The following is a 13,595-nucleotide window of genomic DNA, read 5'->3' on the forward strand; positions in this document are numbered from 1 at the left end:
TCAATGTTTTCCCTCTAAACTTTGAGAGGAGATATCAAAATTAATTTATGCAGCTCAGTTAACACCCATTTTGCTGGTCAGAGTTGCGTTGATTGGATACAATTTGCATAGACCCCCCCCCCCCCCCCCCCCCTGAAACTCCAGGGAGGAGAATTAGTCTTAGTGGTTGTCAAAGTTTGCTTCGGGCCTCCTTCATGCCAGGCTCTGGTCCCCTCTATCTGGACATAGTCAGCTGGCTGAAATGTGGAGAAAGTCTACAAAACTCTGTCAAACACCCCGGAACGATGGTGCTGTCTAGCCGAAAGAAACGTTCTTGAGAGAATCATAACTTCCTGGGATGATGAACGCTGGCCCTTTCACCTCGTATCCATTATGGTAAGGCGAACGTCTTCTGGTAGGACAAGCCATCTTCTTCCTGATAAAAGGCACCTTTTTTTTAGGCACCTTTAAAGTTAGTTCACGAACCTCAGAAACTTACCTTAACTTTAAACATTAGTCCTAAATTTAGATAACACCTCTCAAAGTTTAAACTATTTTACATCATTCACCCTTCTGAAATACTATTGGTTATGCATTCATATTTCACACATGCCATAATTTCATACTGTTGTTTTTCTTTAAACTTACAATAGACGTTGCAGAATTGTGGCTTTAATCAACTGGGTTTTGTGTTTAATTTAAGTGAGGGGGATTACAACGTTGCCAACAATCCACCATTATTTTAATCGAGGTCATCCGCATTTATTATTTTTCATTGCACACCTGCTAAAAGGTGTACAGACCTTGCGTTACTATATCACAAGATGGGTTTTTAGAACATTTGCTCTTATCCAGACATCTTTTTTATCTTTAGGGAAGGCTTTGCATGTCCCATACAGTAGTCCCTCACTACGTTGCGGTTCAATTTTTGCGAGCTCGCTCTTTCACTGTTTTTCAAAGTACAGTAGAGTACTGTAAGATTGTACACGACCAAAAAGTAAAATAAAACTTACCGGAATTTTGTAGTTTTCTCTTAAACCTACATTGTATTGCCAATCTAAAGGACTACATTACCCAGAAAGCAAAGTTGCTTTCTGCTGAAAAGGAGGGAAAAGTTTTGATCCGATCAAAAAAAGTTTGGTCCTTACAGTATTCATAGTGACTTCAGCACTCAGTGGATGCAGAGAGCGGATCAGAACCGGACCAAGGCTGGGTAGGTCTGACGAACTGGAACTGAGCCGGACTGGAACTGAGCTGTTGTGTTCTGCAGAGCTGGTGAGTAAAAAAAGCAGTAGTACTCACTCAACTTAAAATTTAGCTTTAGTTTAGTTGATTTAAATTTATTAGTTGACCGAACTGTTTTGGTATGTCATTTCTACTTTGCAGTTTTTCACTTATTGCGGGGGTGGGTGGTGGCCCGGAACATAACTCTCCCGCAATAAACGAGGAACAACTGTATTTTTTTTTTGGCATATTGTTAAGATTTGCAAATCATTGCATTTTTGCTTTCTTTACATTTTACACAGATGTTTTTAGAATTGGATAAAATATTAATGTCGATGCTAGCATATCGGAGAACAAAAATAAATCAATAAAACAGATTTTCATTTTTATAAAACCTTTTTTTTTTATTTAGAATAAAACAAGGTACCCATATTACATGTAGTGTGGTCAATCTATTTTACATACCTCAGGAGAAGCGACACAGTTCTGCCACGGTTAAAGGTTCACCATGAGTGTAACTGTTAAAATCATCCACATCATTACGCTACAGCTGGAGGTTATCGTAGTGTTGCTCAGTCTCACGGGTTTTACAGGACAGCGTAAAAAGCACAATGACGACACAGTGAGGGACCAGTGCTCGAAAGGCCAGTGGGAAAAAAACAAACGACGAACGAAGTGACGCTCGTGGTGGGAGAATAGCTTCAGCAGGCCAACTGTGTTAAAGTTTCTTCACTTGGTAACTCCTCATTGCAGTGTGCACGAATACAGTAAGCTACAGCTGCAAATGCTAAACCGGACTGTCAATGATCACAACTAATAAACCTAAACCGTGTCTATGAGTCTGAGGTAGCAAGGCAATCATGGCTTTACTCTGATTTCTCAACAAATACCTTGAAAAAACTAATCTTCTCTACACAAGGATGACGGGCCTCTTACAAACCAGGACAAATTCAGTTTTAAATCTATATAATCTTTACACACAATCTCGATTTAATTCATCTGCTGTCTTCTTCATCTTCCACTGTTGGAATGGACTGTTTTAGGCACAGAAGGGGTTAAAGTTTGATGCTTTAAAGGGGAACCTGACATCAAGCATGCTACAGGACAGATTTCAAAAGTGACTGTACAATTTCTAAACTCTCTTGTTTTTTTATTTTAATTTTTTTTTTACAAACTGTGTCCCACTCCCTAAATGCTCGAACGTTTGTCAAATAATGCTCAAAAACAGATGATAGCAGTGGAATGATAAAAATTGTAACGTTTGATTTTCATTTGAAGGCAGAAGTCAAAAACGATTCATTTGAAACCATATTTTAACCGCACGTCTGGAAATCTAAAGGAAACAAAAACGGACATCTACAGTTGCATAGTACGAGACAAGGTGGTGAAATCTGTTCCGTTTTTTTTTTTTACTCCTGTGCGTCTTTGGGATTTCAGGACAGATTCTTGTTGTTTGGGAAGGGCGGTGCATTTTACGTGTGCAAACACAATCCATCATCTGATACTGGTCCTTACATCACCTGAAAAAACACAAACAAAAAGCAGAACAAGAACTGTCAAGACGGACAAGACAAATAAAAGTTTTACATTCCAAAACAAGAAGTAAATCATTTGTCAATACAAGGTGAACTGAACTGCAGGGACAAATGCACCCAGTAAAAGTTGCATCATGTCAGCTTGTTTTATTTGTCCTCATCAACATAGAACAGGGTAGAAAAAAAAAGAAAAGAATGATAAATGGACTCATGGACAACCAGTTTAAGCTCTTTAGGAGCAGCGAGGAGGATTGGAAGGGATGACCTCATACATTCTCCTAAAACACCGAACTTTAAACCCTATAAAAAAAAAGACGGAAAGCAAACTAACGAAAAGCCTGATATATGGTTCAAAGACAATAAATGTAAAGAATTAACGTGCCACTTGTAATTTACCACTTTTATTTATTATTTATTCAAAGCTCTAACCTCTGTGCCACCACTCCCTTGGATAGATGGATTTTTTTTCCACCTTAAAATTAATTCTGATGTTGGAAGACAAATGTAAGACTAGCAATAGAAACCAGTCGCTCCAGTGCGCCTCTGTGTCTTTTCTAACCTCACCTGCAGACCAGTAATGCCTGCTAATTAAAATATCCGTCTGCTGTACTTTTTTTACGGTGATAGCTGCACAGCTGACTCAGCCTGTCCCTTTGGTTTTCTCTTCAGTGCACCTCAGCTGATTACGAAGTCAGTAAAATATTCACATCTTTATTGTTTAACTTCTTTGCGTGTGCTTCACTGAGTTTTAACTCAAGCAGCAGGAAGAGAAGAAAGGGAGGACTGATTGGTAATTGTTCTCTGGACTGATCACTTTGTGCACCGTCATACAGGCAAGAAAAGACCTGCGTCTGATAGTTAAGCAGCAATGAATAATTAATTCTAGCAGGTTATTAATTACACAATTAATGTTAGGCATGTGTTCAGCTCCTGTGTTAGAGGACTTTGTTACACACATTGCTGGTGGCTCGGCTCGTTACCAGAAAGATCTGATTTTATGTCAGGAACAGAGTATTCAGGGTTTCCTGCTGGTCAGATAAATTAATCATGGCCACAAATGTTATCGAACATATAACACACAACACACAAAGAGCACAGAATGTCATGATTTCAGCTCTTGGCCACGCCCACTTCTCCGCTGCAGAGCAGAGACATGGCACGCTGCAGGAGAAGCTTCTCCTTCAGGTGTGGGCTGCACAAAGGTGCAGCAGGTACTAAATAATTTATTTTAAATAAAAATTCCATGCCCATCGTGCAGCTCATCAATCAATCAGCCAATTGTGTGTCATGTCCAATCTTATTTTGAAAAACCGCGATAGAACGAGTCCACCAAAAACGAACCGCGAAGTAGCGAGGGATTGTCTTACGAAAACTAAAATCAATTGTGTCGTTGGTTATACTTTTTCGAACATTAGAGCACTAATGTGGGTTAGAGAAGGTGGGCCTGTGATCGGAAGGTCACCAGTTCGACTCCCTGGACCGAAAACATCAAATTTGGTTGGAAAAGGTGAAACGCCCACACCTGCCTCCACCCTCATTTGCTGGGCCCTTGAGCAAGGCTCTTAACCCCCACCATCTGCTCTCACTAAAAACAGCTCTCTCTTGAAAATGAGTCCTCGGGACTCAACGAGACTTCTTGTATAAAGGTTAAATAAAAATAATATCCTGCTATCACTGCTTGTGTTAATAATCTTAGCTTTGAGCGCGACGTGTGCTACAATGGGAGGAATCATGATTTATCCCCCGTGTCTTCTCGACAAGAGACAAAGACGTCTGAACATAAGTAATGACAGATCCGCTGACTTACGCCTTGATCAAGTATAAACTAAGCTTTAATAATTAAAAGGAGTCAGCTTTCACATTCCCTTTGTCCTAAAATGCACCTCGGCCTCAGACTGGGAGAAGAGACGAGGCACTAATGGACCTCCCCTGGGATCCATTAGCCAGCTCTTTCTCTCAAACCATCTGATGTGTTCAGGTGAAGGCTGCATGGAGGACGCTGCTGTTTGTGGCAGCTCCTGTAAATCTCCTCTGAAACATAATGTTTGTCCAATCTCCACCAATCTTTAGAAATTACTGACACAGATATCAGACTAAACTTACAGAAAGGAGAAGAAACAAGCTGCTAACAGTGGAATTTATGTGCGACAGTGTGGAAAAACCGGGTCTTACCTGTGGTCTCGACGAGAGGCTTGAGGCTGCGGAAGACAAAACAAAACACTTTAAACTTTCTGTTCGTCTGTGCCTGCACGTTTACGTTAAACCATCAGCCTGTGGGCGTCGTCTACACTTCCATGCACACACACTCAGCTCTGCGCCGCTCTGCCTCGGAGCGGTGCAGCAACCCGAGCGTGATGACGCTGAAGCAACTGTGAGATTAGAATGGATTTTTATCTAAAGCCCTCGTTGGGAGTTTCAACTCTAAAGTCAGCAGTTCAATATTTGAGCATTTATTGTTGACGCGTTCGGTTTGATCAGCAGCCCCGAAGGTGCGTAATACTTTAAACTCAGCTACTGCGAGTAATGAGCGTCTTGATGAGAGGAGAGCAAACGAATTAAAGTAATAATAGTTCCTTTAAAGCCTTTGCTTTAGAATCACAGCTTCCATGTCATCACATTGTAAATTTAAAATATAAACATTTAAAACATGGTCATGGCTGCCGCCACACATTCAACACATGAAGATGAATGACAACATGAACTCGTGAATGAATGGAGACGGGGGGGGGGGGATCATTATTTCTCAACTGCCAACATTTCCTCTTCGTTTGTTGCTACAATACAAAATATTTGTGCTTTTATTTGAAGGACCAACCTCAGATTAAGAACCAGAAGTAAAAAGATGGAGCAGGACTCCAGTCTTCAGACTTTCTGTTGGATTTTGCAACAGTTCATTTAAGCTTGGCCTAATTTTACATCTACATGCACCAGTGCAACTTTAAATCATGCACTTTTTTATTTTCTCCGTCATTAATAGCTTATCACACAGCCGGAAGAAGCAGGCATTAGTGTTGTGCGTCTTGTGTGAACGTCAAAACAAAGAAAACACAAATTTGTTGTCACCATGACAACTGGATTCGGTCCGTGTTGTCATACACACGTGTTTGGTAGGCGGCTACCTTAAGAGCTATAAATTATATTTGCAAGAATGCAAAAAACATTCAATACAAAAACAACTGGACTTTATTTGTAACAGAAAAAGAAGAAGTCCAGTTGTTTTTGTATTGAACGTTTTTTTGAATTCATCATGTCCTGGATGACTGAGAATCTTCACCAGTATATATTTGCAAGATAAAAGATCATGTGAAACCTCTTCTCACACCATATGACGCACCATATGCGTCACCTGTAGAATGCTACAACAGCATTCGCCCCACCCTGGGCCTATGAGCAAGGCCCTTAACCCCCACCATGTGCTCCCTAAACAGGTCTCTCTTGAAAATGAGTTCTCGTGGCTCAATGAGACTAACCTGGATAAATAAAGGCTAAATTAAAATTTACTGGATAAAGAAAGAAACATGGATGTTGTGTTTTATAAGCAGAAATCATTTAATCAATATTAACTGTCAGCTCTAATTATTTTGTAAAGAGCTGCGTTTAGATTTTCTCAAGACATTTATTTGAATAAGACAAACAAGATGACTCAGACTCAACAAAATGCCATAACATTTTAACATCACTGATAAATACTTGAATAAAGTTAAACTTTAGTGCAGAGAAATTCAAAGTACTGCTTTATTTTGAAGGGTCTGATGTCAACAGAAGTCATTTTTGTTTTTTTATCAAGATGGAAACAAAAATGTTGCAGTAAAATAAAATAAGATTTAAACGAGGTTTCTAATTTTTGCTTTTATGTCAAAGTTCATGCTCAATAATCCAGGTAAAAAATCCAACAGGTCAGGTCATCTGGATGGTTTCTTTTTTTGTTGAGACATTTCCTCCTTCATCCAAAGGACTTCATCAGTCTGAGGAGTCACAAAAAACTCGGTCCCAGGATTTTGTACGTGGATTATTGAGCATGAACTTTGATGTTTTGAACCACTTTGGCCATGGCTGCCTCAGAGGAGTCGATGGGGAGAAAGTGGACTCCAGAAACTATCTTTATTTATTAACCTTTATTTAACCAGGCAAATCCCATTGAGAAAACCCACACAAGCATGAGAAGAACATGCAAACTCCACACAGAAAGACCTCAGTTCCAACCGGGGGTTGAACCCACAACCTTTTTGCTGTGAGGCAACAGTGCTAACCACTGAGCCGTCGTGCTGACATTTTATCACCAGCAAACTGGTTGACGCACTATGTGAGGGTGATGCTTGCAGGACTGAGTTTGTTGTGGCTCCTCGGACTGATGAAGTCCTTTAGATGAAGGGCGAAACGTCTCATCAAAAAAAGAAACCATCCAGATGACCTGACTGAACTTTGTTGGGTTTTAAGCCAGAAAAAAAATTGCACTTTTTTTTTTAACCTTTAATACACCTACCATGTTAGACATAAATTATTATGCAAATCAATAATCAAATAATTTGTTGATTTGTTAGAAAACAAATTAACCATTTATTCCCAAACATGGGATCAGAACCACGTTTGAGTCGAGCAGAGTTCTTGAGAACTATGAAACTTTAAAAACGATTGATCGCATCATGTTTAGCCTCAACTGTTACAAAAAGATCAAAACATAAATGGCTAAAAATTAGCAGAAAAAAACAGTCGATGACGCTCAACTTGGATTCTTATCAGCTGTATTTGTAAACTTTAACCAGCAATACTCTGAATATTTTGTGGGTCAAAGTATTAATAATTAGTAACTGAAGTTTTAAACAAAAAGTGTGAATGTTTTTTTTGCCGTTTTAGTTCTTTAGTCGTGAGGATATGCCGGATCTGTTAGACTAGGATCTGAAAATGCTGCATGGTACTTTAACACACAAAACGAGGGGCGTGAGAACAGCGACAGATGCAACAGTCCTCCTCTGTGGCGAAACACAAACATGCTGAGGCTGGGAGGACACGGCGGCAGGAGGAGGAGGAGCAGGAAACTTACGACTGCATGCAGGGAAGGAGTTGTTAATCTGCTCCATTACAGCTGCCAGGTCAGAGCTGCTGTTGTGAGGGTCCAGCAGCTCATCTGAACACACACAGGCACAGAGAGGCTGATTTACTGATGCCGGACACAATCCATCACGCTTCCACAAAGCGCAACAAGTTTCTCGTTTGGCGCGCAGTGATTGGCCCTTCCGTGTAAAAGCTGTTAAATGTAGGCGAGTTAATCGCGAGGACAGACACCGAGTGTGTGTGTGTGTCTCCAGGAGGTTGTGTCTCACCTGAGTATTCATTAAGCGGTCCTCTGTCTTGTACAGTGGGAGAGGACGCTCCGTTTACCCTCGGGTCCACCTCCGGCTGAGACGGAAGAAAATCACAAACAAGAAAAAAAACTCAGTCAATATAACGTCATTATTCTGCCTGGCAAATTCTTGACAACTTGAAAACTTGTTTCGCAGCAGGACAGGAAAAGAAAAGAAAAGAATGCACGGGGGAAGGCATTTTGAGGCGGCTGTCATTTGTACATCAAAGCCCTGCCAACACGGCAAACTGAGAATAAAAAGATACACCATGATTCCTATTCAAACCCCTGGGAGGATATTTGTCTGACAGCAACAGTAAAATAAATTCCAAGCCTCTAATCTAAAGGATTAAAATGAAAGTTATGAAACTCAGCCAAAACATTTGGCAATTGTTATTGTGCTCAAATTGAATGCAACAATATAAAAGTTTAATAGCTCTCCTTTTATATTAAAGGAAGTATTTGCTCAAAGCAGTTGAAGAAAGACGACAAACTATACAAATCAAACAGCAATGGGCTGACATAAGCAAGTTTTTAAAGAAGTTAATTTCAGTGAGAACATGTAGAGGTGCATTTTGGGTTCAAATTGTTTTACACAAAGTCAGACACAGAATATAAACACTTTGAATTCATCCCAAGTCCGGACAGTGATCTTATGTAAAAAGTGATTTTCTAATGCTCAACTGTTTGGTAACGTTCAAGACAAGCTCTTACATTCCTTTGAGCTTTTCAGCAAAAATAAAACAAAAACGTTTCTTCCTCTCTAGTGTTGTTGTCTTCGCCTCCTGCTGCTCCGAGCGCAAATAAAGGCTACAGCATCGGAGACATCCCAAAGCAACAACTGTTATCTCTCGGCAAATCTCTGAACAGCTGAGGTCAGGATTTTGTTTGGCCTCTGAGAGTGTAAATTTAACGCACTCCATCAAACCTGGTTGACTTTTTCTTTATTCTTCTCTGGCGCTTGTCAGCAGCTCCCTGCAGCTGATGGAAAGACATGCTGACATATATCGTTGGGTCTCCGAGGACTCGGATGTCAAACGACACAAGTTGTTAGTGAGGGGATGTATTTGTGCACAGAGGTAGCTGTTCATGCATTTTTATGTCTCTCAGACACTTTGCTTTAATGCTTCACAGGAGTTCTACTCTGACTGCAGGTTTACTTGTGGCTCCTAGAGTTTCTAAAACATTCAGGCTGAACTTTCCTCTATTGTGGAACCAATTTCCAATTACGGTCCGTGACGCTGACAGTTTGTCTACTTGTAAGATTAGATTAAAGATGTTCCTCTTTGATAAATCCTATAGTTAGGGTTGGATTGAGTTTCCTGAACTATCCCTTAGTTATGCTGCTATAGGCGTAGACTGCTGGAGTATAATCTGACCACATTACAAAAGGTTAAAAATAAAAACAACTGGACTTTTCTGAAGCTGAAGACGTTTTGCTTCCCATCCGGGAGAATTAATCAATTCTAAAATGTCTGGAGTGTGTGGAGTTACAAGCTTTATAGAACTGAGGCCTGGTTGTGTGCCCTGCACGACTGACATGACGTGAACCGTAAGGTCACTCCGCCCACCTGGAAATGTAACCCAGCTAACCTCTGACAAACAAACTAACAAGATAGCTGTAATGGCGGAGGTAGTGAAGCTCACATCGTTATGTGAGGCATTTCTGTCTTATCAGTAGGGATGCACCGATCCACATTTTTAACTTCCGATCCGATCCCTAAATCTAAATATTGTCTGATACTGATCCAGTTCCGATATCCTCATCATCGATTTTATATGAGGCTGTAATAATTTCCTCTCTAGTACATTTTGTACAAATATATGCATGCATGTCTAAAAAGGCAACTTGAGGTAAGTTTTATTAATGTTGGATAAGTTTTAAAGTTAGAATTAAATTCTGCTAACACAAAACACTTTTTTAAATTATTTATTTCTAGCTTTAAAGTGGATATTAAAGTGATTAATTTAAGTGATTGTTTAAAGTTATTTTATATTTTTAAATAAGGGGCAGATATAAGATTTTTCTTCTTTCTGCACTCTTTTCATTCAATGTTTTCTTTTTGATGAATTTGTTTTGTTTCTTTTAAATGAATGAATAAATGAATTAAATAAAATAAAATGTTGAATGGCTTTAAACATCTGCTAAGTTCATAACATAAACCAACAGACATGTTCCTGTTTTAGCTGTTTTTGTTTCGTTGGTATACAAAAAATACAATAGTTTTTTTACTCCTGTAGAAACTAGACCTGGACCAGTCCTTCTGTGTTTGTCTCTTTCTTGTCCTCAAATCGCAGTTAGTCAATGCAGATGGCTGCTTATTTTGAGCCTCGTTCTGCTGGAGGTTTCTTCCTGCTAAACGGAAGTTGTTACCTTCCACTGTTGCCAATGTTCAAGATGGAGAATTGCGAACAAGTGAAGATTCAACAAATATTTGCAAGCTTCCCAGGATACGCAACTAATTACACTATGCTACTATCTGATATCTCATAATCTACCTAACAAAGTCATTAGTTGGGACAACTGTTGTTAAGAACTGACACTAATAAAAATAAACTGAATTAAATGCTGAAACCTGGTGCAGAAGCTGTCGAAGGCGGTGAAGCTGCGACTCCAGCTGCTTGTTGTGTTCCTCCAGGATGTGCATGCGGGCCTCCAGTCGGCCTTTGTGCTGCCGCAGCAGCTTGGCTTCAGCTAGGAGATCAGCCTCGTTGGGGTGAGCAGAGGGGCTCTCCGACTCCCATGGGCTTCCAGCAGGGCCCCCTCTCTGACCATGCTGCTCCTTCAGCTGCTCATACTCCCTCTGCAGCATCCTGGGAGAGTTTAGATTAGACACAAGTGCCAAACCAACAAACACAGCACACTGAAGATCAGGGAAATCCCTTTTCACCACCACCAGAACACACAATGAGCAAGAATCTTCATTTCCAGCTTTATTTTCCATTGTTAAATATTACAAATATCCATTAGAAGCATAATTATTTATGAAACAGCCTCATCCTGAACACTTACAGTTAGGTTCCACCAAAAATCCTTCTCGAGTTTACCTCTGCTTTCTGCTTTCTCAGTTAATTCCTATTGATGTGGGTAGACAAACACAAAGGGCCCTCCCCTCCAAATCTCTTGCCTTCCTCCCTCCTCAGCCTCTCCATCTCAGTGCAGAAGCATAAGCTGCAGTGCTTTGCTTAAGTTGGCATTTATGAGCCTGGCAGTAAAGCTCTCCCAGCTCTCCCAGAGCGTCGGTGTATGTGTGGAATCAGTGTTAAATCACTCCAGTCGAGCTACTGGCTCTGCAAAAAGCATCTCCACAACAACAATAGATTTTGCAGCCCTTCTTTCTCTGAGGGTTTTTTTATATAATGGAAAAAGAATTGACGTTTGAGATGCAAGCATTATGGGAAATGTGTATTTGAAGCATAGTGTGCACTAAACTATAATTGCATATACAGTAGTCCCTCGCTACTTCACGGTTTGACTTTCGCAAACTCGTTCTTTTGCAGTTTTTCAAAATAAGATTGAACACAAGGTAAAAAAAAATGTATACGATACACGATTGTCAACTTTAATATTACTCACATGATTGGGACAGTACTGGATACAGTACTGTAAAAAGTTTAAAAAATTAAATACTTCAGGCAGGCGTCACCATTTTGTAGTTTTCTCTTAATAAGCCTACACTGTATTGCCACTCACAAGGACTACATTTCCCAGAAGCCAACAGTGCCCTGCCCAGAAGCCCCGTTGCCTTCTGCAGAAATACGTAGAGGGAAAGTTTTGATCTGATCTGAAAAAGTTTGGTCCTTTACAGTGACTTCGGTGCCCAGCGAATTCGGAGAGCCACATGGAACCGGACCAGAACCAGACCCCCAAACCCACGGCAAACCGGAGAGCTGCTAGCCAGCCTACTAGGGCTTCTGAGCAGGGGATGCGCTGCCGTAGGTCAGGCGCTCCCTCTGGAATTCACCAGGACTTTTTTCTTCTCTTTATCGGACCGCTCAATCGGACCACTGGTCCTGCGCCGGCCACCCAAAGGTCTGGCCCCCCACCAAAATGCGTTTCGGTACTCAAGGGCTGCACAGAACCGGAGCAGAACCAGATCTCTAGACCCAACGATGAACCTGAGAGCTGCTAGCCAGCCCACAAGGACTTCCGAGCAGGGACGTGCTGCCGTAGGTCCGGCCTCTGCTCTACCACGAGCCAGAGAACCGACCAGATCCGGTAGGGTAGGTCCGCTGAAACGGAACCAAGTCGCTGATGTTCTGCCGATTTGGTGAGTAAAATTTAGTAGCTACATATACACATGTTGTTAAAATTAGTAGGTTTGAGTTTAGAACATTGCAAGTATGTGGGAAGGGTTTATAAAGCCTTAAAATATTTATAAATACTAAAATAAATATAAAGTTGCTACTTTGTGAATTTTCACTTATTGCCCGGGGGGTCCGGAACGTAACCCCCACAATAAAGGAGGGACTACTGTACTGAAATTATATTGTTTAAATTTAAATAAAAAGCATGGCAAGATAAAGAACTCTAAATGTTTCAAAATACCACTCCATAAAACAGACGTTAGTGCAGTTTGAAATATTACTTGGCACCGAGTCGTTCTAAATATCCAATGAGCCATGACAATTCATCTTTAAAAAGTAAACCAAACACACACAGAACATTTTACACTTCTCATATCCAAAGCTTTTTTTTACCTCTGCTCCTCCTCGAGACGAGCAATGATGCGCTCCAACTCGCCTCGCTCCTCCCTCTCCACAGCCTGTAGTATCTGAGTAGGACTCTGGGGCTGGCTGCATGGGGAGCTCTCTCCTCCCAGCGTCTGGCAGTACTGAATAATCAGGGCGTGCTCGTCATCCCTGTTAAAAGTGCAGAAAAAGTGATGAGCGAGGACTCAGACACGGTGTCCCTGTCAGTTAGTTCACTCACCGTCTGTTGAATTAGAGAGCAGCAGTTAAACAATGGACTTGAATGAGTTAAAGCTAAAGAACTGCTGTGTCAAACTCGTCTCTGCTGAATGAAAGTCTTGTTAATTATACTACCATCACGAACACAAACATACAAACTGGTAATGACACTGGTGCCAAGATGATAATTTTCCAGACAGCACTGGAGTTGTATTAATCCAAGTCACTATGTTTGAGTTAGTTTGCATCAGTGTCACTCTTCTTGCCTATTTAAACATTTATTTTTAGGAAATTAGAATAAATCAGTTTTGTTTTACGGTCCTTAGTGAACACTGATGCCAGCTTTTTTTTTGTTTTTTTGAACCAGCACATTTAAAACAGACATAAATGTTTGAAATAAAACACAGCTTGGCCCTTTGCATGCATGAGTTTGAAGTGGTAATAATTTTAGATTCAACTGGTACAACATGTCAAAAGCTGGGAACTAAAAGGAGACAGATTGGCGAAAGGACGAACAGAGCTTTTTTAAAAAAACAAAACAAAAACAAACTGAAATTAGACAGACAAGTTAAATATTTCCATTGTGGACAGCTGACAGTGAAAAT

At 40.6% G+C, this 13,595-nt stretch overlaps 1 protein-coding gene across 1 annotated transcript in view; it reads right to left on the reverse strand.

Moving 5' to 3' along the window:
* Positions 1-1,634: 1,634 nt before the first annotated feature.
* utrn (utrophin) overlaps positions 1,635-13,595 on the reverse strand; it is a gene marked incomplete in the record, with an annotated part of 237,395 nt that continues 225,434 nt past the window's right edge. Inside the window, 6 exon segments of the mRNA XM_037685869.1 lie at positions 1,635-2,723; positions 4,911-4,936; positions 7,780-7,863; positions 8,060-8,135; positions 10,656-10,893; positions 12,781-12,942. Coding sequence (XP_037541797.1) covers positions 2,715-2,723; positions 4,911-4,936; positions 7,780-7,863; positions 8,060-8,135; positions 10,656-10,893; positions 12,781-12,942 — 595 coding nt within the window.

Source organism: Nematolebias whitei, chromosome 12 (genome assembly GCF_014905685.2).
Source record: "Nematolebias whitei isolate Nwh7 chromosome 12, NemWhi1, whole genome shotgun sequence".
Lineage (NCBI taxonomy): Eukaryota > Metazoa > Chordata > Actinopteri > Cyprinodontiformes > Rivulidae > Nematolebias > Nematolebias whitei.